The sequence below is a fragment of the Oryctolagus cuniculus genome, chromosome 16 (assembly GCF_964237555.1).
Source record: "Oryctolagus cuniculus chromosome 16, mOryCun1.1, whole genome shotgun sequence".
Lineage (NCBI taxonomy): Eukaryota > Metazoa > Chordata > Mammalia > Lagomorpha > Leporidae > Oryctolagus > Oryctolagus cuniculus.
The window spans coordinates 18,525,828-18,550,692 of NC_091447.1; the positions used below are offsets into that span (position 1 = coordinate 18,525,828).

Below are 24,865 nucleotides of genomic sequence, written 5' to 3' on the forward strand. Positions count from 1 at the left end.
TGAGGGAATAACTGGAAAATTAGGTGGCCATTTGGGAACTGAGTGAACTTTTGAACCAGAGGAACAGAGAAAAAGAAATATTGAAGGGAAAGACAGACTTAGAATGCACACAGAGATGTGCAGGTCTGACCTTTTCAATACCTTGAAAATTACATTAGCATTATGAAAAATACATATCATGTTTAGAGTTTATAATCCATCAAAGTTCAGATACTTTGTTAGTGCCTACCATAAGGTAAAAGTCAAAAGGACAAAACAACAATCTGATGTGACAAAAGCCCTTTTGGTGACCTGGGCTAATTTGGTTATACTTATTGTTAAATGCTTTATCCTTTTTATAATTAATACATCATTAGTCTGAGGCCACATAGTAAGAGAAAATTTATTCCACCAAAAAGAGAATACATACCAAATTTAAGTTGCAGATATGATGACTTGATACTTATTATAGAATGAAAGGTTCAAGTGAAAGTTTGAAAATTAATTTATAATATTATTAGAAGAAAATGCAAAACTATCAAAAATAATATGATTTATATATCAAAAAATGAATAAACTAAAAGTTAACCTTCCATCTACTTAACCATTGCTTAAATACTAATATGCACTAATATTTAATCAAAAATTGATGTTCTACATGTTATTTAATCCTGTATGATATTCCTGTAAATCTGGTTATGAAAACAGCTGATAAACTATTTACTCTTAAGCAAGAAAACACAATAATCATATCAATGCATGATTAACAACAATTTTTTTTCACAAATTACTAGAGGATTTCTGGTTCTCAAAGATATGTAAATGGCAAATTATTTTTAGGCTGTAATTTATAAAAGGATATACATAGTGCTACCCTGAAGATAAAAATATCTGTTATTTAGAGAAATATCTAGTATATATGTATGTGTATGTGTATATGGATATGGATATATTCTCTCAATATTTTGTTGAATATAAATATTATCTCTCTATGTGAATATGCACACATACACTCATTCAAATCTCACCAACATTTTAAAGAGGAGCAAAACAAATAATTGTAATATATCTGAAAAACAGTATAACTTAAATAATATTTTTTTGTTTCACCTGAAAATATTATTTTATTATTAGTAGAAATGCTTTTGAAGATGAGGTTAGACAGGGTTCTAACCTCATGTTCTGTTTTGGATAATAAGTGTGAGTGAGAAGAAATGTGCACCTCTTTAAAAGATAGAGAATATAAGAGAAAAAAGATCCCCTCCCTTAAAGATAGAAATTAAATATTTGCCAAAGTATAAAATTCAACATAAAATGGATATGATTATTGCGGCTACACATTGTACAAAGTTCTGGATATAGGAAAAAAAAGATTGTTTTGTTCTGAATCAGTGGTTAGAATGTTTATCACTTATGCATGTACTTGACTTATCCCTGTTCTGCAATAGACATAATTTTATACCTCATAAAAGCAATTTATGTTTCCAAAGGGAATAATCTGGATAACATAAAATGTGGAGTGCTCTGTTGCAGGAAGCATATTTTCATTCAGCAATTGTATTTAGAGATGGAACTGCACAGTTTGATCATCATATCGTGGCAGAAGGCATTATTCATTTCTGTGTCTATGTGAAACTTTCAGTGCCACAAATTAATATGCATGGCTAATTTATCGACACACATTCTTAATTTATAACTATGGATCACTCTTACAAGATTTCTATAATACAGCTGCACTCAACTGGCTATGACAGAGAAAGCATACACTCTGTTAAAATAAGTTTCACAACTTCGGTAGTGTTCAATAGTTTTTAGAAATTACTAAGAGATAAACAATCAACTGTATTGCTAATTCAGTTAACACAGAACACTGTAACATCACTGTATAATGTGGGGCATAAAGTGACAATCATAAAAATGAAAATGTGTATTAAAAGAAGCATTTGCTAAAACCCTGTCTCCATGTGAGAAGGCAATGTAGCAATAATTAATTTAATATTTTATGAACTCATTTTGTATGAGAGTTTTCAGAAAAAAACCCTTGTTCATTATTTATAGGATAAATAATACAACAAGCCATTAGGAAGCACAATAAAATTAAGCAAGAATCTGATAATATTAAATTAACCAACAAACTGTTACTAATAATATTCACACAATGACACAAGCCTTCTCCTAAAAATTCTGGTAAAGATTTGCTAGAGAAGCAACGAGGTACTTAGGAAAACCTCGCTGAAACCACTAGAGAGAGCTCTTCTGCTCTGTAACCAGTTCCGGTAAAGGTAAGTGATCAGAAGCCCCCGTGCTGCTAAGACCCCCGCGGTGCCTGGAGCGAGAGCGCCGGGACCCGGACGCACAGCCCGGGGAGAACTCACGTACCCTCCGAGGGGGCCTCGTCATCTTTATCGTACCGCTCCGAGGCCAAGGACGCGGTGTCTGGAGGCCGAGCTAAGGGCTCATCATACTCTTCCCCGTCGTCCTCGTCACCTGGGAAAGAAGCACAGAAACGCCTTTCACAACGCGGCTCTGACAGGACTGTGGCGGGAGGGCGAACTTGCCGAGGGAAACCTGTTGAACGAGGCAAAGCCAGGTCCTGGCTCAGTGCACAGCCTCTGGAACCGAGAGACAGAGCTTTCGAAGGTCCGAATACAGCTGTGACACAGAGAAAACAGTCTCGAGTTTATGATGGTCTCTACAAAGAGGGCAGAAAGTAACTGTGTGAGTGTCATAAAGAAAAAAAAAAAAACCCACAAAGTAACAGTAGAAATGTATAATATTATAGTAAAGTAGAAAGTATGGCAGAGAAAATAATTCAAGCACTTCAATTCTTATTCAATAATTTGCAAACTCATGATGAGAATATGATCATTTGAGGTCCTATGAACATTTCACGCTGCTATTAAAAATCACAGGGTTACATCAGAATAGATTTAAAATAGTTGCATTTTTGATAGTAGGAATCCACTGTGGGGGAAAAACTGCTTTAAAATTCCTATAATACTTTTAAATTCAAGCCAGGTGATTTATAAACGAAACATTATGTCCTGGCCAGTTTCCTACTTGATTTATAAATGCTAGGTTGGTTTGCTCACGTGTTTTCATTTGTTTGTTTTGGGTCATTAATTTTCATTATAGGAGCCAGCAACACGGTGTAGTCGGTAAAGCCACTGCCTGCAGCGCCAGCATCACATACGGGCGCCAGTTCAAGCTCCTGCTGCTCCTCTTCTGATCCGGCTCTCTGCTGATAGCCTGGGAAAGCAGCAGAAGATGGTTGAAGTGCTTGGGCTCCTGCAGCTGCATGGGAGACCTGGAAGACACTCCTGACACCTGGCTTCAGATTGGCCCATTTAGACTGAACCAGTGGATGGAAGATCTTTCTCTCTGTCTCTCCTTCTCTCTGTTTGTAAGTCCACCTCTCAAATAAATAAATAAAATAAAATTTTTAAAAATTTCATTATAACATCTTATGGTTTAGGTTTTTCTATATACTCCATTTAAATAATTTTTAAAATTTATTTAATTGTGTATTTATTTGAGACATAAAGAGGGAAGTAGCGCCAATCTTCTGGTTCACTCCCAAAATGACTGCAAGGATTGGAGCTGAGCCAAGGACAAAGCTTGGAACCAGGTCGCCCACATGGGTGGCAGGGACCCTTGTCACCTGAGTTATCCCTGCTGCCTCCAGGGTCTGCGTTAGCAAGAAGCTAGAGTCACAAGCCAGAGCTGGGAGTTAAACAGCGTGTGATGCAGCTGTCTTAACTGCATGCTCCAACAACTTCAACAACTTTTTTTTTTTTTTTTTAGGAAAACATTGAATCAGGCTATTCATGAGCCCTGTTGTATACAAGTATAAGCACTCATTTTTAACCCAGATTCAACACGATGAAAAATGTTATGTTTCATACTCCATAAAGTATCAAATTGTTGACAATTCAAGAGATAAACCAGCCACCTCAAGAGTGAACCAAAACGCCTGGTGAAAATTCCTGCAGGGACCCCAGAATCCTATGGCATTACTTTTAGACATAGATCCTGGGCAGATCAAATTAAAGTTACCAAAAAGACACTCTCTGATGCCCATACGGGATGGGTGTCACCCTACATTTCACCACATTTTGGTACAGGAAATAGCCTCTTTTAAGACAACACTATTGAAATAATTTAAAAATTAAATATCCATTTCTGTTTCCTTAAATTTTGCTATTTCATGGGCAACTGTCACCTTAATCTGAAAAAGTAAAGACTGGGACATCTCATATTAAGGCAATCAGAGCAGAATATAGAGAAGGCTGCCTTGTTATCCTTAGGAATTATACATCTCTTTAAAAGACAGGGAATATAAGAGAAAAAAGATCCCTTCCTTTAAAAATAGAAATTAAATGCCAAAGTATAAAATTCAACATAAAATGGATATGATTATTATTGCTACACACTGTACAAAGTTCTGGATATAGTAGCATTAACCAAACCAAAATTCCAAGGAACACGTACATATATTACTAATTCTTCAGATCTTATTTTTTTTCTTTTGAGATATGAGATGTTCAAAATATTGCTTTTGAGAGGCAAAGAGAGAAGAGCAAGAACAAGAGACAGAGCTCTCATCTATTGGTTCACTCCTCAAAAGCCCACAATAGCCAGGATTGAGAAAGGGCCAAGGGCCGGGAGCTAAGAACTCAACACCAGGTCTCCTGGGGTGGCAGGGACCCAAATACTTCAGCCATTACCTGCTGCCTCTGAGGGCTGGCACTGCTGGGAAGCTAGGACTGGGAGCTGGAGCCAGGAATTGAATCCAGATACTCCAATATGGGACCATGGGCATCCTAACTACTAGCTCACATGTCCATTTCCCAAAGTACTCTTCAGAACATCCAGTGATCTCTTACAATGTTTCTCTTAGGGAAAAAAAGAAATGTGTTGATTTGGAATAAAAGAAGGAACCTCATAAAGTGCTTACAAAAATATTGTGAACATATTACAACAGTTCATGAACTATGCAGTAGAGATCACAAAATTCTCATGACTCTTAGTTGATAGAATATCCTTAGATTCTTAATGAAGTAACAACTTCTACAGAGTGAAATTTCTAAAAAACAGTAAAATCAAAGAAATAATGAAAAGATTTGGAAAAATTTCAGATGGACAGGCTTAAATCTATTTAACACTATATGGAAATAAGCTGAAAAATTAAAAATATAAACATTTTGAAAATCAGAAGTGGCTTACTATCATTTGATAGATTCTAATATACATTTTCTGTGTATATACATCAACATACACACACATGTACACAAATGCCCTTACCAATATATTATATGTACCAAAAAGATGATTATTAAAGCTATAAACTCAGTGACACTTAATTAGAGTTAAAACTGGTCACTGACATGTTGAAGATTTCTATGGTTTGGGTTTCTTTTTAAATACTTTTCAGATTATATATTAAAGTGAAATTGTCTTCAACCTAACCATTCTAAGAACTGAAGCTAATTGCAAGTATTGTTTTTAAAAGTCGGTGTGAAGTTTGTATGTATCTAAGACAAAACAAATTAAGTACTGCTACTCCCCCCAATCCCAAGCTTCTTTCGCGTTCTTTCGCGTGAACTCAGAAAGTCAAGAATCTCCGTGGGTCTCCGAGCACATACTCCCTCTCTAACAGCTGCATTACGTGGAAAGGACACATTCTGTCTCAACACGGCCTTCTCCATCCCACGGTTGCTCAATGATGAGGCCTCTGTTCCTCCCCCTCATAACGAGCAAAAGCCGCTGTCTTAGAAAGAACTTCAACTGAACACAGGGGTCGCTGTTGAGTAGTGCAAAGCCTTTTTTTCTCCCCAGGGGCTGACTATTTGCAGCTATACCTGCAAAGACTTCTATAAATTAAAAGGTAAATGTTCAACTTGTGTTTATGTAATAGAAAACTGAACTCCAAATCAACAATGGGCATCAGGTAAATGTATCCAATACAATTTACAGACATAATTGAAAGCATTACAGACTAATCAGACATCTAAGAGAAAAGCATGCTCAAATGAAATGGCTACAGAATCATTAGTTGGCAGCCATTCTATTACAATCACACATAATGTCAGTGGTGCCCTGAGCCTGTGCCAATGACAACAGCATAAATTTTGCATCTCATTTCTGTGGTCATAAAATTAATGATCAGTTTAAAAATACTTCTTTGTAAAAGTTATTGCACAAAGAAAAGACATGAATGTGTCCCTGTTATGTACTCACAAGGATAATTATGGGGTTGTTGCTCGTTAATATGGCTTCCTGTTTCCCTAGAAAAGCATTTGATTTATCCCACAACTTTCAGAAGTTTAATTAATGATACAAAGTTAACAGTGTAAAAGACAATGGGCCAAGACTTCTCTGCCTATAATTTTCAGTGGCAACTTTATATCACAGTAAAATCAAGGCTTAATAGTACCTCAGAAGCATACTTCTCTGAAAATCATTTTTAAATTTGTAATAGTGGGGTTCAAATCACTATGAGCCATTCTTTCTTATCTGGCTCATAATCAATTAACATTTTCCTAAATGCCTAGAGATGTGGCCCAACAGCAACTGAAGGGTCATGAGCACCATAACCAGTGAAGCTGACTGATCCAATCCACTGCTGGCCTTGTCAAACAGTCCTATTTTACATACGTCCTGGTAAACGTTCAACTAAATATTATACCTAAGATTTGGATGATAACTATTCCCTCTTACACATTGTGAAAGACAAATTTGGTGGGAAAATTTACTCAAGTGAGGCAAACTCAATTGTAATTCACTACTCAGTTCACTTGTTCAAACTAATTTCTCAAGTAATAATATACAGCTTCAATTATAGAATGAAGCATTTAACTTCTCATTTCTTAAGGGAGGTTAATTTTTAAGATTGTGAGGAATACAAGTCACTACAAACAAGATACTTCCCCCAATTCTTCTACAACGGGAAGGCTATTGATAGCAGACAAATCATAAAGACAATTTCTTGCATCAGACTGAGGCAGAGCTTTGAAAGGAGGCTATCATTGCTCAAGCACTGCTTCTGCAATACATTTCTCCCACAACCGGCCCCCCATGATCTCAAACATGCTTAACAAGTTTGTGCAAGGCCAGAGGTGGAAGGGAGTGGTGGAAGGAAAAAGTTGCAAGTTGATTGCTCAGAATTCACCATGGAGCTAACTTTCACAGGAAAATATATACATACTATGCTAGGAGCGATAAAGGAATAGAAATTGAACATGAACCAAACTTTTGATTTTTCTGTTATTCTTTAGGATTTCATTATGAGAAACTAAAGTGGATCCCAAACTGAATCCCTTCTTACCTAACCATCCTACTGTTTCAAACAAAAAATAGTTAGTTCATTAATAAACTTAAGAAATACTACAAATGAGAAGGTGAAAGGAAATCATTTTCTAAGTAACTGATGTATACTTAACAGTATCAATGGAGTCTTAAGGGTAAAATCTATGAAATAAAATTTTCTGTAACTAAAGGAAAAGATTTCAAAGTAGAAAATGAGTTATACAGCTGTAGCATCTACAGCAATATATTCACACCTTTCAAATTTACACATTTGAAAGACATTCTCTTGAAATACTTGTCTCATGTTAACGTGCAGAATCTTCTTTTAATAATTTACAATTTAATAATTTACAATTATTTAAAAACTAATAATGAAACAAGGTTAACCCAATCTTCCTGACAAAATTGAATCTAAGAATATGTATTAATAGAATGATTGACCTACTATGTGTCATACATGTAGTATTTTCATATTACCTTATTTCAGTCAATCAGTCTATAAAGAAAGGAAACATACCTAAATCATTATTGTAGTAAAATTAGACTAATATAAGGTCAAGATACAACTACAATGTAAGAATCTGTTATCATGTACTGTATCATAGACTTTTCTAGTTAAAATTCCGTAAGTCTTTACTCCAATAGCAATATATTCTCACAGCAAAAATAATTACTTCAAATCACATTTAAGGGACTGGAGACCTTGTGATGTGACAGAGAGCAATTCCATAGTAATCACATAGCGCAGCTCTAGTGCATAGAGCCTACATGCTCCATGCATGCAGGAAGACACTTTACAGCAGTAGGCTATTTTGCAACCTGGAAACCAGGTTTAGATAGTTCCTCTGTCTTGTACAGCACTCTGAAGGATACAGGAAGGCGCTCTGAGATAAAATAAGCAATATTTCAAATGGATAACAGGGACTAGACCAAGCAAGAAGTGTTCTTGCCGATCAGATTCAAATATTTCCTAAATATAAAAAAAAAATTAAGAAATTTGGAAACCCAATTGAGCATTCTCCTAAAGTTCCAATTCATCAGACCTCCTCAATGAAGAATACAGACTGAGTACATAAGGAGATAAAAGAAGAACCTGAATAAATCATACAGAAATGAAAGGGGAAGTTTCAAAACAACAACTTTCTATGGAAATGAAAATAAATAACAAGTGGAAAATTAGCTTAATGGACATGTTTTAATATCTAGGAGCCACTGTAATAAAACAATTTTCTACCAACACAAACTATTCCAACCAAAAAAAGAAAGGTAGAAATGCAAAAAGGAAATCTAAGATCTCTGCAATGTTTCTACAGTCTTATCGATTCAGTTTAAGAACTGAAATACTTCAAACTGAAATTCTGCATTGTTGAATCTCAGGAGGGGTGATTATCTATGATGTTTGAGAGGATATGAGAGAGAAATATGAAAGGGTGATAGACAACTGTATATGTTAGAGAAATCAGTAACTGACATTAGAAATGAAAAACCTGAATTAACTTATTTTACTTAAGAACTCTACACCTGATCTCTTTCTCTCATAGCAATGGTATTAAAATGGTACTTAACCGTCATTTTAAAAAATAAGGGTATGTGCAATAAGTAGGAGCATAAATGTAAAAAGGAAGAAAACAGCTCTGTACACTTCATTGTTACCCTATAATGACGAGAGGGGAGAGAGACAGAAACAGAGAAATAAGAAAACAGCAAGAAGGAATTCTGCCCAGACCTCCTTGAAAGATAATCCAAAACCCTAAGGGGAACGAACTTGAAAGGGGTTGGGGCAGCTCCGCCAACACAGAACTGAATTTACTTGGTGCAGAGATCTGATACTAAAGCCCTGTTTTTAAAAGGAGATGTATCTTGAACATTTGCTTTCAACTCCTAAATCTGTACCCTCTACCATTCCTAACCAACTACACACATAGTCTTTTTAGAACAAAGCTGAGTATACTTTGAAGGTTCCATGGCATAAAATTACTCAGCTTCTCATATTTCTCCAAAGTATACATCTAATATATTCACAGGCTAACTTTTGAGCATGCACTCTTGATGAGTAGCTAACTCAATACAGCAGTATTGAACTACAAATGACTTATTCAGAGGAAAATGATTATGGGGACTCTCTGAATTCCATGTTATTTGAACTCTTATTCAAGGATCATTTTTCAATTTCTATCAAATACTGTATAAACCTCCATTCTCTATGGAGACAAATAATGTATCTCAGTAATGTAATTTTAATATCCACACACCTGAACAAGTTCTAAAACAGAATACCAAGGGGAAAGTCTCTTCACTATTACTGAACCATATGCAATTATACAATGACTTCATATTATCATGCTTTTTCAGTGTAAAAATTTTTAATGTGCAAATAATTAAGCCACAATGACAGTTCCATAAATAATCACTGCAACCAAATATGCCTTTTCAGAAGAGAGGCAGAATCTAGTGCCTAATATTCTTCCATAAACAGTGAACTATACAAAAGTTATCATAATTAAGACAGACAAGCTCATTTCTATATTCTACTAAGCAACATGATTAAACCCATAATTTAGGATTCACTGTACTTGTGGAGTGCCCTGCTCTTCTCTTTATTTAATAGTTTTAAAAATCTTAATATGGAAAAAAAAAAAAACCCGATTCCTTTCAACCACACCAATCTCAATGATTAAATGTGAAAAGAAGCTGTGACTTCATTTTAACTGATTTTAGGTTTGTCTGACTAAGTACTTGGTTTACTGAAACTGTCACTAGCCTCTCACTTCTCAGTTGGCACAAGCAGGAGTTACTCTGTGGGGTCTGCTAACTCCACTTGGAGATGCCACACTGCTCCGCTAACCTAGATTCTAGCTCGCTGTCGGTTAACTGACCTCTGTGGTGACCCCGTAGCAGTGTCCACAAGCTGTCGGTCTCGACCTCTGACTGAGCATCATGGGAGCAAGGGCTGCACCCCGTCTCCCTCTCAGAACTGAGGGCACGAAGCAGCAGAGACTTCCTGCACCTCCCTGCTCTGGTTTGCAGTGGCTAAGCAGCTGTCCTTCAGATCTGAAGGAAGACAATCAGGCCACCAGCACTCTCATGCAGTTACCAAAAAACAGAACTGAATTCCCAGCCTTCAAAATGTCTATGGCACACACTGAATACAAATCAAACAAACCATAAGAAAAATTAAAACTAGTATTTGGAAAAGATTTTCTTCATCTTCTCAAACAACAATTTACACCTTTTAAAATTAAAAAAAAAAAAAATCCTTCAAAAACATGACCTGTGAGCACCCGGCCACAAGCCCTCCCACTCCCACCGCTACAAAACCATTTCGGCAGGGTTCCATGGCACCAGCTGCCATCTCACCTCTGTGTCCTCTCCCTGCCTGTGCGTACACCTTCCCTAGCACATTGCTGCCATAACATATTCTAGGAAGCACACAACCTAAGAATGTTAAGTATAGAAGCTGCCTGCATTGCAAGGCTGTGCAGAGCAGATTCTGGGTACGCCTTTTAATTTTTTTCTCAGCAGGGGGAGCTAGCACTCTCATCTTGAAGGTCTAACTACATGGAAATTTAAATCTTGATTCCAAATATCAAATTTCAGGATATGTTAGATTATGCTACTGAAAATCTCACAGAGGAAAAAAGCTTTCAAGTTTAACAAACTTGAAAACTTACCTTTGTCCTGAGATTCCTGAAGATAGCTGCAAAATAAGGAACATAATATTTTAAAATGAGGTTGAAAAATCAAAAATAGACCTATCAGTGACAATAATTCAAGTCCAAAATCTAAATGATAAACATACATTGAGAGCAAAAACTATTTCTTGTCCTGAAATTACAATTCCAAAAGGCTTGGGAATTTATAATAAAACTATTTTAAAGAGGTAAGTATAGTAATAAGATGATGATATATTAATATATTTAATAACTACAACATACAATGCACTTATTCACTTAAAGTAGTAACAATAAAAAGGATTCTGTTGTTCCGGGTTTTGGACATTTTCCATATTTATTTTAAAATCCTCAATCTACCTATGGCTATTCACTTACACCAAATATCCCCCTCACATAATCAAAATAAATGGTAGGATATTGCCAGAATGCTAGAAAAATACATAATTAATAACTTTTACCAAAAAAAGGGAATTATAATAAGCATGTTTGTGTCTAAAAGCAGTGGAAATAATTTTTGTGCTTTAAAAAAAGGTGGTGTTTAAAAATAAATACCAGTTAAATTAGAACACAAAATACTTAACTCCATGATAACCAATTCCTTATTAAAATATTAATTACAAAGTTATTTCTAAGAAAGAAGTTAGTAATAAAAGGCAAGTGACTTACGTAGACTTTACATCTTTTATCTTCTTAATAAGGGAGTCTCTCTTTTCCTTTGCTTTCTTGGATAAATTTTCCCCTTTCAGTATGTCTGCTACAAATGTTTCAACATCTAAACCATGAAATATAAGAAACAGAATACAAATTATAGGAAAGAATCATTTTTTGTGAAGACAAATAGGACAATGATTGTTTCTACACATAAGTGTTAATATCTGCACCATTTGTTATAGTTATTTATCAATCCAAAGCATAACAGTTTAAGTATGTTTCAAATACTAAGTTGGACAAATCTATTTACCACTTAGCTAATAAAATTTGTATGCTCTACTTATGCTTAGCACAGCAAATGCTATTTGGATGTTGGCATCATTAAACCAGGAAGAAGCATACAAGTTTTAATAAACTATGGTGCCCCATAAAACAAATTAGCATACAAAAGCAAGCACCACACTTTAATGCAAGTATTGCTATCATTTCACAGCATCTTGTGAGTTCCTGTGTGAGCAAGTCATTCACAATATTATATCAATATAAGCTAATGTTTCTGGCAAGGCTCTGTTTTTTCCAGCGTAATCCATTTTCAGGTATACATAATGTTTAATGCTTTAAAGGAAAATACAAACCCCTTTTTTTCTAAGCAGCATTCTCAAACCAAGACCTCCTCCTCCATACCCACCCCAACCATCTGGGCACCCGTAAGTAAAACTGATAACCAGTTGTGTGGTTCTGCCAGCCCCTGCTTCCTGCCTTGGTCTCACCACCTGATGTGTGTCTTAAATAAAGGAAGGAAGGAGAAGAAAAACAGATTCCTCTACTATTTAAACTATAGGACCCAAGAAAAAGATTTCTATAGCCTCATAAACCAACTCTCCATAGGCTCTTTTAAAAAATCTTAGTAAACTTCTAAAGTACTCTGATATCTGGTTCTCTCTTGCTTAAAATCCCAACAAATCCTTGCTGGCTTAATTTTTATAATAGCTCCATTTCTTATTGTTCATGAAATGCCATGCAACTTAAATTCCTTTTATTTTCAGAATTTCAAAGCTCATTTTGAAATATCTGATACAGGGGATACCATTAAGACATGTTCAAGTAGGCATGGCAATAGCCATCCATATCGCACAATGAAGAGATGGATGTATTTTTACTTTCTTTTTATTTAACTACTTGGTCTCTCCTAACTCTCTCTGATTAAAAGCCAGCATCAAAAGATAATATTGCAAGTAATTCAGAGTAGTATAAGAGTCTCTCATCTGTACTTACAATTAACTATTTAAAACCTAGAATATGGGATAGAATTTTGGAATCGATTTTTTATTAAGAAGCATTTTGAGCCAGTGAAGAAAACTGATTAAACTGTTAAACATTCCCAATAAATGTGTAACGGTAATGCTTCACTAAATCAACGCAACAAGCAAAAGAATTAAAATTAAATTCTCTGATAATCTTTAAGAACAGCTTCTGATTTGAAATCCACCAATGACTAATGTGTTAGAAGTATCACTATGAAGTGAAAACAAAATGTCACAGCCTCTCCTTCCTTGAGTTGGCCGCATTCGGAAGAGGGACAGGGTCGCCATGCAGCACCCATGGTTCTAAAAGGAGTTCAGAACAATGCAGCGCATGCAGGGCGTGCTCTCCAGGTTTTGCACGCAGGGCAGCCAGCACCCTGGGGTGGGAAGTTCAGGGGCTCCCCTGAGGTGGTCCAGGCAGTGCACACGGGAGGAGGGGCACCCCGGCGCTCGCCCTCCGGACCCCAGTTCTCGGGAGCACGGCTGGCGCGAGGACGGGCGAGGGGCTGCCTCGCCTCGCGTCATCTTCACTCAACGTTTGCCTTGAGTATTTGATCGCCCTTCTACATTTTCATTATACAATCCAAGTTTAAACAAACAGGATCTATTTTCTATCTCCGGAAGCAATAACGGGACGAATTACAGCCCAAGAGTTATTTCTTTAAAAGGTCACAGCAGTTCTAGAGAAACTTCGGGAAACGAAAAAGGCTGCAACGCCCCGCACAGGTGTCCTCACACTCCCCAAAATTGTTTCCAAAACACCGACCCCGCAACTACCTTAGAATGAGCCGTTTGTGGAAAGTGGGGACCCCAGGAAGCCGCAGTCAGAGTGGGTAAGGACACAGAGTTGTACTTTCCCAGTAGTTTCTGAGATGTATTTATTCCCAAGCTTTTTCCAGAAAGGGGCTTAAGGCAACCGAAAGGATTTGATAGATAGTGGCTTCTTGTTAATTACCTCTCAAAGGACAAAGTAGATAGGAAACGCTTTGCCGGGTTTTGTTTTGTTTCGTGTTTTTGGCAAGTTTGAAACTTTAAACTGGAAGCGCTCCCTGCAATAATCTTCGTTGGTTGCCGTCAGGCTGCGTTAACATTTAAGCTCTGAAATCTGTTTGTTAAAAATCGACATCCGGCCCGTTGATTTTCTAGTCTTACGAAGCCGGCCCCTTCCAGGCTCAGGGGGGCCGGGAGGCGCGGTGGCCTCGGGCGGGTGCCTGCGCAATGGCCGAGCGAGCCGAGGGTCACTCCGGCTGTGCCCGGGGATGCTCCGCTCTGCCCTCGGAACCCCGCGGTTCCCGTCCACCGAGCTGCGAGCTGTGAGCAACGCCGGGGTTTGGGGCAGCGCCCTCGCCAGACAAATGGGGCTGGATCTGTGGCTTTGTAGCTCAGAGCCAGGGTAATATTTCAAAAGCAGGCAATAAAAGTCTTGGGCGAATCAAGCTCTCGTCTGCCTGGATGGAAAAGAGATTTGAAGCTTTTTATTGTGCCCTAAATAGCCCTGCAAACGGTAAACTGGCAAGCGCGGGAGCCCTCTTCTACCTTCCTTGCGGGGTCGTGTCCCTCGGTTAATGTGTAGATCGCGCTGACTCCTGACGGCCCGTAAGTCGGGGAAACGCTCTAATGTGATTACAAGGAAAGGTCAGCCTGCCTCCCTCGCCTCTGGCCTGCTGAGTTACGATGCCTCTTCCCGGGGGGAGGGGTCCACTCACTCCCGCGCACCCCCCGGCCGGAGGAGAAAAGAGAAGCCTGGGGGGGGGGGGGGACCTGGCCCGTAAGGCGCGGGAAAGGGGGGTGCCCTCGGTGCGTCGGGTCGCACGGGCACCCACCCCAGCCACGCACCCTACAAGTCTGCTGCCGTCTGCCTTCCACCCCAGCGTCACCCCGGCCTCCATCTCCCTCCGCCCCCCAAGTTATCATCAGGAAAAGTCGCAGTAGCCAAAGCAAACGCAATGCGGGGTTTTGCTCTTCCTACACCTGAACATGGTCAAGAATCCGCTTCCTCTCCCCGTCCGTCCGGCAGAGAGGATCAGGCAGGGAAGGCCTCGGAAAAGATGGGATTTACAGCGGCTCTGTAGATCATTGTTAAGTTGTGAAAACAAAAATTTAAACATGACATGTTCTGGGTCAGCAGTCCTTAAACCCTTTATGTTAGAAATCTCTTAATGGCCACCGAGCCCCCTGAGAGGCAAACATTTAACACCTGGTTTTCCCCTGGAGTGGGAGATTGGGGGTTGTACATATGGACCCCCCCAGAAAAATTGCCACCCGGTCCTCACCTAGGATCTCAAGTGGTTGGCACAGGTATGTATGTATCTAATTCACCCAGGCCACCTGCTCTCCACCAACTTTCATAGAGATCCCATGGTGCAAAGTGCAACCACACAAGGTCAGAACAACTTGTAAATCCTTGAAATGCAAAATAACTGTTGGCTTCTAGATACTGAGTATACAGCATATGTTCCCACTCTCCAAGAGAACTGAGGCTTCACCACTTGTCCTCACATCATCCCTCCCTAACAGCCTGGTGTAATACCTGTAGGACATGCAGGCTGGAGGTGCCAAACCGTCTTCCTGCCTACTCCCCCAACAACCCAGTACCCATCCACACACACACACACACACAGCCTCTGGCCTGAATTACACAGTGGGAGGAGACAGGAATTGGGCTGAGTCTATCACCATTTGCTCATATCCGTAAAATAAGGGTAACACCAATCACACAGGACCCCAAATGGGTTTACTACCACATCTTGCTACTTTATGAACTATATCAGATTACACTTTGAATTCACTGAGATGTGCCGACAACAAGTTAAAGGCAGTACAGATCCCAGCCTAGAATTTAAGCCAAAGTCTGAGAGAGACAGTGAGAGAGAGACAGAGAGAGAGATGCCTTGTTTCTCTCCATTTAAATGGGGGAATGGTCTGACCAAACAGCTACTGTTCAAAACATGAAAATCAATTAAACTGGGCACATGTAGATCAATGGAATCAAATGCCCAAAGTTGGAAAATGGCTAGCTGAAGGGTTATTGATTGTTCTTATAAACATCTTTCCTAGCTCTTTTATAGGTTATGGTTAAAGTGTGGATTTTCCAATATGGAAAAGGAGATGTGAACAAGCACAGGAGTTCTCATACACAATGGGTAAAACACACCTGGTTCTTCAACCACCTGACGAAATTTTTTAAATTGGCTTCAGAGGCTAAGTGATTAATTTTGATAGAAAACTGGGCTGTTGAAAGATAAGGCTGAACATCTTTCAACCTCTAAAAGATGACTCTTGATAAATAGCATTTTACAATTATCAGAATCTTTTTACCACGCATTTTCAAAGAAGCCACAGTGAATAACACATTAGTCTGAGATTTACACTATATTCAACACTAGGCAGCATCTATTGTAATATGTTCAGAACTTGATTGAAAAAGAAATGTAAACTCAGTGGAATGAAAAAGATAGACTTGGCTTTAATTGAAAAAGACAAACTAAGTGAATAATGAGTATATAAAACCTAGCCTATGCCATTTTTATCACCCATATATGACACTTAATCTTAAATTTATGAGAGGCAACTGAACTGTGTTTCAAATCACCAGAGGCTTTTCCTACTGTGTTGTTTCTACCTTTTTTCCTAGTCATACTTCAATGCTAGTAACAGTAGAGATATACTCATCTGGAAAGTTCTCATATTCTACTCATTTTTTAGTACTGAAAGAATCCTCTTTTTAAAGCAAACAAATGATCAATATGGATTGAGTCCCTTTAAAAATTGTACATAGTATCAAGTGCCTAGTTTAGTAATAATCTTAGATGGAAACACTTCCGATGAAATCCAAGCCAAAAGATCCTATCTCAAGAAAAAGTAGGACATTGTATGCATAAGACAAGATAGGTAAATAATTTCCTGACACCATATCTTTAATGTACCTATATTATATGACCTATACAAAAAACTATAAACATCTACTCCCTTGATTCACAAATACATATTTCTGTTTATAGAAGTGAACAGCTTACGGGTGACATAGGCTGATTCCTTTTTGAGACTAAATGTTCTCCTATCAACTTTATGCTGATTAGTTATTGCTGCCAAAATGAGGCAACCTTGTTGATCTGTAGAATGATCCAAGTGCTACAAGAACTAGGTGACTATTGGTGACTCAGTAGGTGGCACTCTTCCCTTTATATACTCAGCAATGCCCCAGGAGGAAGTTACAGTACACTAGATACATCACAAATAATCCTCATAGGAAAAATAAAACCAAAATGTTGACCAAATTGTAAATGAAACTTTGGAAAGGTGAAAATCAAACTGTACTATATTCAGCATTGAAAAAATGTGGCCCTTATTTCAACTGAATTGCATTCTTTACCTAGTGCCCCTAAAGGGGTTATCGATTATAACATGTGAAGGTTAAAAATAAATATTCTGCAAATCCTCAATAGGAGAAAAATACAATAATTCTAATCAACATTGCCATGTGAACCGAATCTCAAGGTCACTTTGCAGAAACCAGGTAACCACTTCATTTACTATTTGTTGGGCTTGGTTCAGAGCACTGAGAAATACTACTTTCTTCTTCTAATACTGTTTTCATTTTCTAATTTAATAAAAAGAAAACAATATCCTCTTACAGCTTTAACATTTGTTGTGCTAAAATGAATGAATGACAATGAATTAGAATATCTGATTGCAAGCAGTTAACAAGCCAGTAAAGGGTAATCAAACAAATTAAGGCAGGTAGAGGACAATGGTTCTAGTTCTCTCCAACTTTCTTGCCTATCTGGAGGGAAAAACTCACATAAACTAAGACTGTTCTTGCAGTTTGTCCTAGACAAAACATATGAATAAGAAGATCAAATGGACAAGATTTGGGATTTTCTTTTGACTTTTACTATCCAGGTTAAACCAGTTTTTCCATTGCTTGGAGGAAATAAACAAAAATATCAAGTGTTGCCTGTAATACATATGGCATTCAAAATTTGCTTTACCAACAAAATTCTGTAAATCTTTTTCTATTTATGATACTGAAAGAATAACTCAACACTTTTTAATACAAATATAGGCCCTTAAGATTTAATGTACTGAATCTATAGAAACTATATAGCTACTATTTCAAGGACATCATTAAATGTGAGTTAAGAATTATAAGGTCTTTTTTTGCACTTCCTTAGAGAGTTTTCAAAATAAGGAAGAATGCGAGGGGCAATGCTGAAAAGTCAACCTAAAACTGCCACAATCAGAAAGAAAAATTATAATGAGAATACATTTGAGCACTTACTCCTATCAAACAGTTGAAATGTCTGTTAAACATTTCATTAAATATTCCCTATAATGCTGTGTGTCACATATAATGATTTGCATAACAGGCAAATAGAACACACAGAGAAATGTCTAAGCATCATTATTTTGACAGCCATTGGCTTTTGACTTTAGATTGTTTTTTCTTGAAAGCAAAGGACCGTAAGCTCCTTAAAGTTTTAGTTCCTTATCTTCTCTACCTCAGAGTTCCAACACAGAGCCTTGCACTCTCAGCGCACTCCACGGGTAACTACAACCACCACTCTCAGTATTTCCTTCTTGGTTTCAATGTGCTAGGCAGACCAGCAATATCCCCAAAATTCACGTTGTGGTTTTACAATTCTAAATCTAATCATGCACTATTACCCAATACTTTTGAAGGATGAAAATTATCATACACAATCCCGACAATATTTTTTTGGATAAAACATGTGAAATAACTGCTATGAGCATCTATCCATGCATCCTTTTGTACCTCAAAAAATTTTTAATTACCATCAAACATAAAATGTTAACAATTTGCTTTGAATAAATAAAAAACACTTGAAAAACACTGGCTAACATTTATAAATGTATGTATGACCCCCAACTCACATCCATACTTCTTGAAAGTAGCCTCTGAAAATTAAGTGTAGCCCCAATTTATAACCCCCAAAGTGTTAATGTTTTACTATTTGGTTTTAATACTTTTTGAATGTTAATAAGGAATTTGCTTTATTAATATGAAATATTGAAAATGTCAGTAAAATGTCTTTTTAAAAAGCTGATTTCAGACATTATACTTGTATATTATCTGACTCAAGTGAGAAGACAAGTTTATAGGAAGTAAGCATTGGTAGGTAAACATGTAACTGAGAGCTTTTTAATCGCACACATGGGGCCACCTGAAGTACCTGTGATCTATGGGAATCAGAGCAAAGGTCTCCTAACCACATTTCACACTACCTGGGAATGTATGATTAGGGGCCCAAATGGCACACTGACTGCTGTGGGAGCTGTGAGGTGAGGTTTTAAAAACTGCAACCATAGCCTGCATTTTATTTCTTAAGTTCAAATCTACGCACCTGGAATATCCTGAAAATGGTGATATTTATTTTTGGAATAATGATGAACACTTCTCTAGCCAGGTTTTTAAAACACTATCCTAAACAAACAATTTCAGAGTTGTGTAACATTAAAAATGTTAACTGCAGTAAAGCAAAGCTAGCAGTGAAACTTCCCTTGAATGGAGTAAAAACTGCCTTAAATCAATCTTCACAGTGTTTTCAATTTCCCTTAGGGGTACCCATTAATGACAAGCATTTCTTAGGGGGAAGGAGTATCCCACCACAAATGCATTCATCACACTGTATCGTGGTCATAAAACCTAAGTCTGCATTCAGACACTTAATATTTTTAAAATTCTATTTATGACGCTAACTACCAAAATAGTCTAACAGCCTATCAGGAGATTTGGTCTCACACAACGATGGCAGGCACTTACTGCTTCCAAAGTTATATTTTAGATGATTTTGGTTTTTCAAGAGTTAAGATAAGCAGGCTGTGACACAGGCATTTAAGAGAAACTCTTGTAAGCCACTTAATTTGAAAGATAGGTGTTTTAGAGGCAGGTGGAGTAAAAAAAACGATCCATTGAGTTTCCAGAATCCTGAGATATACAACACAAAAGAAACGATGGCAAGAATTCCAGGGCTTCAGGACAGACGTGTTCCCCCCTAACAAGCGCAGCGGCACGCCGTCGCCCCGCCGCGAGAGGACGCAGAGCCCACGGCCAGCATCCCCCCGGGCCACACCTCTCAGCCTCAGACAAGTTCCCGTAAGTGGCCGTGCAGAACTGGAAAGGGGAAGACGCGGGTGCGAAGCCGGGCACTCCGCGCGACACAGGAAGCTGGACCGCGCACACAGCCTTCCTGTTTCGCTGCGGTGTGTCCCTGGGGCTGAAGACAAGTGGCCATCTGAGGACCAGGCCCCGCGCCACAGTGTTCGGGGTGCGTGGGGGGTGGGGGGCTCAACGTCCAGGAAAGCAGGGATCTGGGAAATAACCAACTTCCCCATCCCCTAACCCCAAACACCTGTGGCGCCGGCGTCGGCCTGCACCCCTACCCCTCCGCCTCGGCTGGCGCGGCCTTCCGCCCCCTCCCCAGGGCTCGCACGGGCATTCATTCACCATCATTCTCTCACGAACACGCACACAGAACCGTGCTAATCTCGTCAGTGTTGCTGATCCCGCATCGGCTCTCCTCACACGCTCCCCGCCTCCCGGTCCCGGTCCCGCCCCCGCCGGCCAGAAGACGCGGGAGCCGCGAGGAGGGGAGGATGCTGAACGCTTCTGTCCCCGCCGGCTCGCCGTCCCTCGCCCCCGCCCCGGCGGCGTGCCCGCCCCCTTCCCGCGCGTTACCTGCCAACAGGTTCCTAATCTCCTCAGGGAGGGGGTAGGGAGAGGCGGTGCTGCCGGGGTTGGGCATGTCAGGGAGCGCGGGGCGTGAGGGGAGAGGATCTGTGCTGACAGGGGGACTGAGGGGCTGCGATCTAGGCTCGGGCTGGCAGTCCCGGTAGGGACAGCGGAGTTACCAGACCGGACTCTGCCAAGGCCTGGGCTCACAACAAGGAAGTCACTGACTCTCCAGCCAGCGGCGGCTGGACTCTCGGCCCGGCCCCGCCCGGAAGATCGGGGCGGGGCGATGGGCGGGGGAAGAGGCGCGCCGGGCCCGCGGGATCCAACTGCGCATGTGTGTCCGGGGGTTTTCCTGGCCTGGAAAGAAAGCGCCTCTGGACAAGCCACGCCCACCGCTACTCTGGGAAGCGGGAGGAGGAGCGGCTGGTGGGAAGGGGGCGGGGTGGGTCTGAGTCACCTGATCTGGCGTCTGAAGCGCCTGGTCACCATTTTGGGTTCTGGCACCACCGTTTCTGCAGGATTGTAGAAAATAATGTATCCGTGTTGCTTGGAAGATTTCCGATGTTCTTGAAATGGCCAGCCCCGCTGAGGTTCAACACCTGTCCCGGTAACACACAGGGAGTTTCCAGCAGTCCTAAATGATCGTGCCCTCCTTTGTCTTGTTGAGTGAAGGTAACCGAGACCCAGCTTCCGCCAGTCGACCCTGAGACGCCAGTCCAGAGCTACTTTGGAAAGCGTTCTGATTGGCTCTTCCGTTACTTTTCTCCCTAATTCCTATTCTTGGAGTGACTGATTTCTCCCACTACGAAAGAAGAATGGGTAATTCGAGGCACTATCCTTTGAGGGCAGAGGAAAAAAGCAGAAAAACACAGATACACTGTTAATCTGCAGGTATCCAAAAAATCGCTATGGTGATGAGTGAAATAAAATTATACAGTTGGCTCACTCGAACTTGACCATATAATCAACACTATCTTTGATTTCTAAATGTTCTTGAAGGTTTTTTGGCTCCTTTAATAGTGTGCCTCTCAACAATTGAAATCACTGAAACCCTAGTTAGCGCTTAACCATATTTGTCATCAAGTTAAATGAATACATTGGAGCCACCGAAGAGAGTAGAGACTCATAGAGGAAGTCTTAAAAGCTTTCAGTGAGTGTCCATTGTGTATTTCTCTTACTAAAAATATGCTTGGACACTGCTCGCTGGGATGCCCCCAAGAGCACATCCAGTCTCTACTGGACAAAACCTGCCACAGAAGTGGCAGCTCGTCTACTTCAGCCTTTACCTGCATTCCCCTTGGTGGAGACAGCAGCTCTTTCCTAGGTGCTGCTGCGATGTTTTGAACATTGTATCACGGCTGGTCAACATTACCTAAACTGGAGTTTGCATCACAGCCACAAACTACTGCGTCGCTGATCCTCAAATCTCAACCCCAGAAATTCGGATTCAGTGTTTTTAGAGTGTGGCTTGAGAGTTTGCATGTTAAACAATCCCCACGGGTGGATGCAGGACATCCTTCGACTTCATTTGGAGAATCATTTCACTACTTCCCAGATCCTAGAGGGCACAAAATTTGCCATACCTTATCTTTCATCCCCAGCTGGAACTCTAAATTGAACATTGAACATAGAATAATGACTTTATTAACATATAATGAAAAAAATTTAGTACTAGCAAAAGATTAAGTACTCAAATGCAGTGTAACATTTTTGTCTAATTAAGAGAGAACACCAAACCCTGTCAAAGAAAAATACACATTTTGGAGTCCACATCTTGCCTTGCAAAGTAAGACAAAAGCTTTGTGATTGAAGTAAGACAAACAAAGCAATAACAAAACCACTCCCAAAACACCTAGTCCCCAAAATAGAATCTGAAATTCTTAACTAGATTTAGAAATGTGACCAGTTATAGAAAGAGTGCTACGGAACAGAACTTTTTTTATGGAATCATTTTATAATATAGGTCTTCCAACTTCAAAGAATTGAAAACTATTACTTTTTTTTTTTTTTTTTTTTTTTTTTTTTTGTCACAGGCAGAGTTAGACAGATTCTGTTGGTTCATTCCCCAAATGGCCGCTATGGCCGGTGCGCTACGGCCGGCACGCTGCGCCGATCCAAAGCCAGGAGCCAGGTGTTTCCTCCTGGTCTCCCATGTGGGTGCAGGGTCCAAGCACTTGGGCCATCCTCCACTGCCTTCCAGGGCCACAGCAGAGAGCTGGACTGGAAGAGGAGCAACTGGGACAGAATCCGGCGCCGGCCAGAAACTATTACTCTTAGACTACAGAATTATTTGCCTACCTAAACAAGGAAGAAACTATTTCATGGATATCTTATAATAGTGAGGATTCTTCCTCCTATGTTACAGTTATCAAACATAATTCTTAGTCTTGTCATTTTTTTTATTAAACCAGGCCCCCAAATGTCCCAATCCTTTTTGCCTTCTGATAGAATTGACCATCTTTTTTTTTTTTTTAATTCTTGTGCTTCATTTATTTATTTATACTCCACTCATTCCACAAAGGAATTGAGGTAATTTAACAGACAGCTTTTCTGGAGAGGATCAAATGGACAGTGTCTCTACTGCTCATTATGACAAGTCATTCTTGTTAGTGAGAGACAGGAAACTATTAAGATTGCCTTAAAATATATAGCCTTTAGTAGACCAAATGAAAAAAGCAACAACAGAAAATGGACTTTTTGTGTGAAACACATTCCCCCTATTTGGAAAACCATTCTCAGGCATAGGTCCATGATGGATTTGCTTGGGCAAAGCTTTGTATACTCTATCATTTTTACTGTTTATCGTAAAAGTTACAGGAATTGATTATAAGAGGAATAAAGAGCAACTAAAAGAAATATATTCTTATTTCTCTTGTTTCCAAAACAGTAACTAGGAAGGAAATCAAATCATACTTGACATTCTTTAGTAATATTAGGTAAGAAATAATAATAACAGATGAAACTTTAAATTTCAATCTCAAGGAGGTAGTAGCCTCCTTACCATTCTTCAAAAGAGGAGGCTAAACTCTGGGAATTTCATAATTTGTCTTCGCAAAGTAGATTTTCCAGTTGAAAGACGATACATATATATCCCTGTAACTGCAGCTCACTCACTTCTTCCTGTCCTTCAAAATTAGTCTTGGAGCACTGAATAAGTATTTGCCCACAGGCCTGGGTTTAAAAGGCTCTAAATGAGCGTTGAAGAAAGCAGTGAGCCAAAACACCCTTGACTTTCTCTTCTCTCTAATCTTCATTTTTGTTTGGTTTTCATAGGCTCATGGAAGAAAGATTATATTTCTGTTGAGGTATTTTTATTAGTTATCTATTGCTGCATAACAAAATTTAGCAGCTTCAAACACATAATCTCACATGGTTTCTGATGGTCAGAAATCCATCAGCACCTTAGCCAAATGGTTCTGCCTGGGGTCTCTCATGCGGCTGCAGGCTGACTGCAGGCTATAGGACGGCTCACAGCTGTCTGAATACTTGTCACGGCTGCAGGATCCGCTCTGAAGACGGCTCACCCACGAGACTGTTGGGCAAAAGCCTCAGTGCCTCACGACATGGACTTCTCTACAGGGCTGTGTGGCTGTCTGTAAGATAGGGTAACTGGCTTCTCCCAGAGCAAGTGATGCAAAAGATAGAGCAACCAATATAGATCTGTACTATAAAAAGTAAAGGACAGATTAAATAAAAGAAGCAATTGAAACCGCATTTACTTTTGCAGCTTAATCCATTACTTTTTTTTTTTTTTTTTTTTTTTTTGAGAGGCAGAGAGACATAGGCAGAGACAGAGAAAGATCCTATCCGCTGATTCACTCCCCAGATGCCCACAACAGCCAGGGCAGGGCTCAGCCAGGCTGACCCTAGGAATCAGGAATGAAATCCAGGTTCTCCCAGGTGGCTGGCGGGATTCAGTCTTTCAGGACTCAATCTGCTGCCCCCCAGCTTCAGTATTAGCACATGGCAGGAGTCGAAGCCAAGACTTGAACGCAGACTCTCTGACACGGGATATGGGTGTTCCAGCTGCTCAGCTGAACACCCGCCCCTTTTAACTTCTTTTTATTTATTTATTTTTTAGAAACACATTTTTTAAGATTTATTTATTTATTCAAAAGTCAGTTACACAGAGAGAGAAGGAGAGGCATAGAGAGAGAGGTTTTCCATCTGCTGGTTCACTCTCCAGATGGCTGCAAAAGCCGGAACTCTGCCGATCCGAAGCCAGGAGCCAGGAGCTTCTTCCCAGTCTCCCC

At 39.5% G+C, this 24,865-nt stretch overlaps 1 protein-coding gene across 2 annotated transcripts in view; it reads right to left on the bottom strand.

Annotated features, from left to right (window-relative positions):
- SKAP2 (src kinase associated phosphoprotein 2) overlaps positions 1 to 20,897 on the bottom strand; it is a 181,525-nt gene extending 160,628 nt beyond the window's left edge. Inside the window, exons 1-4 of one of the 2 annotated variants that reach the window (XM_002713727.5) lie at positions 20,616 to 20,897; positions 11,628 to 11,733; positions 10,959 to 10,984; positions 2,359 to 2,466 (exon numbers count right to left, since the gene is read on the bottom strand). In XM_002713727.5, coding sequence (XP_002713773.1) covers positions 2,359 to 2,466; positions 10,959 to 10,984; positions 11,628 to 11,733; positions 20,616 to 20,682 — 307 coding nt within the window. In that variant the 5' untranslated portion in view covers positions 20,683 to 20,897. Of the gene's footprint in view, positions 1 to 2,358; positions 2,467 to 10,958; positions 10,985 to 11,627; positions 11,734 to 20,408; positions 20,533 to 20,615 lie in introns of those variants that run through there. The other variant, XM_051853255.2, reaches the window with a different exon arrangement.
- Between the last annotated feature and the right edge of the window lie 3,968 nt (positions 20,898 to 24,865).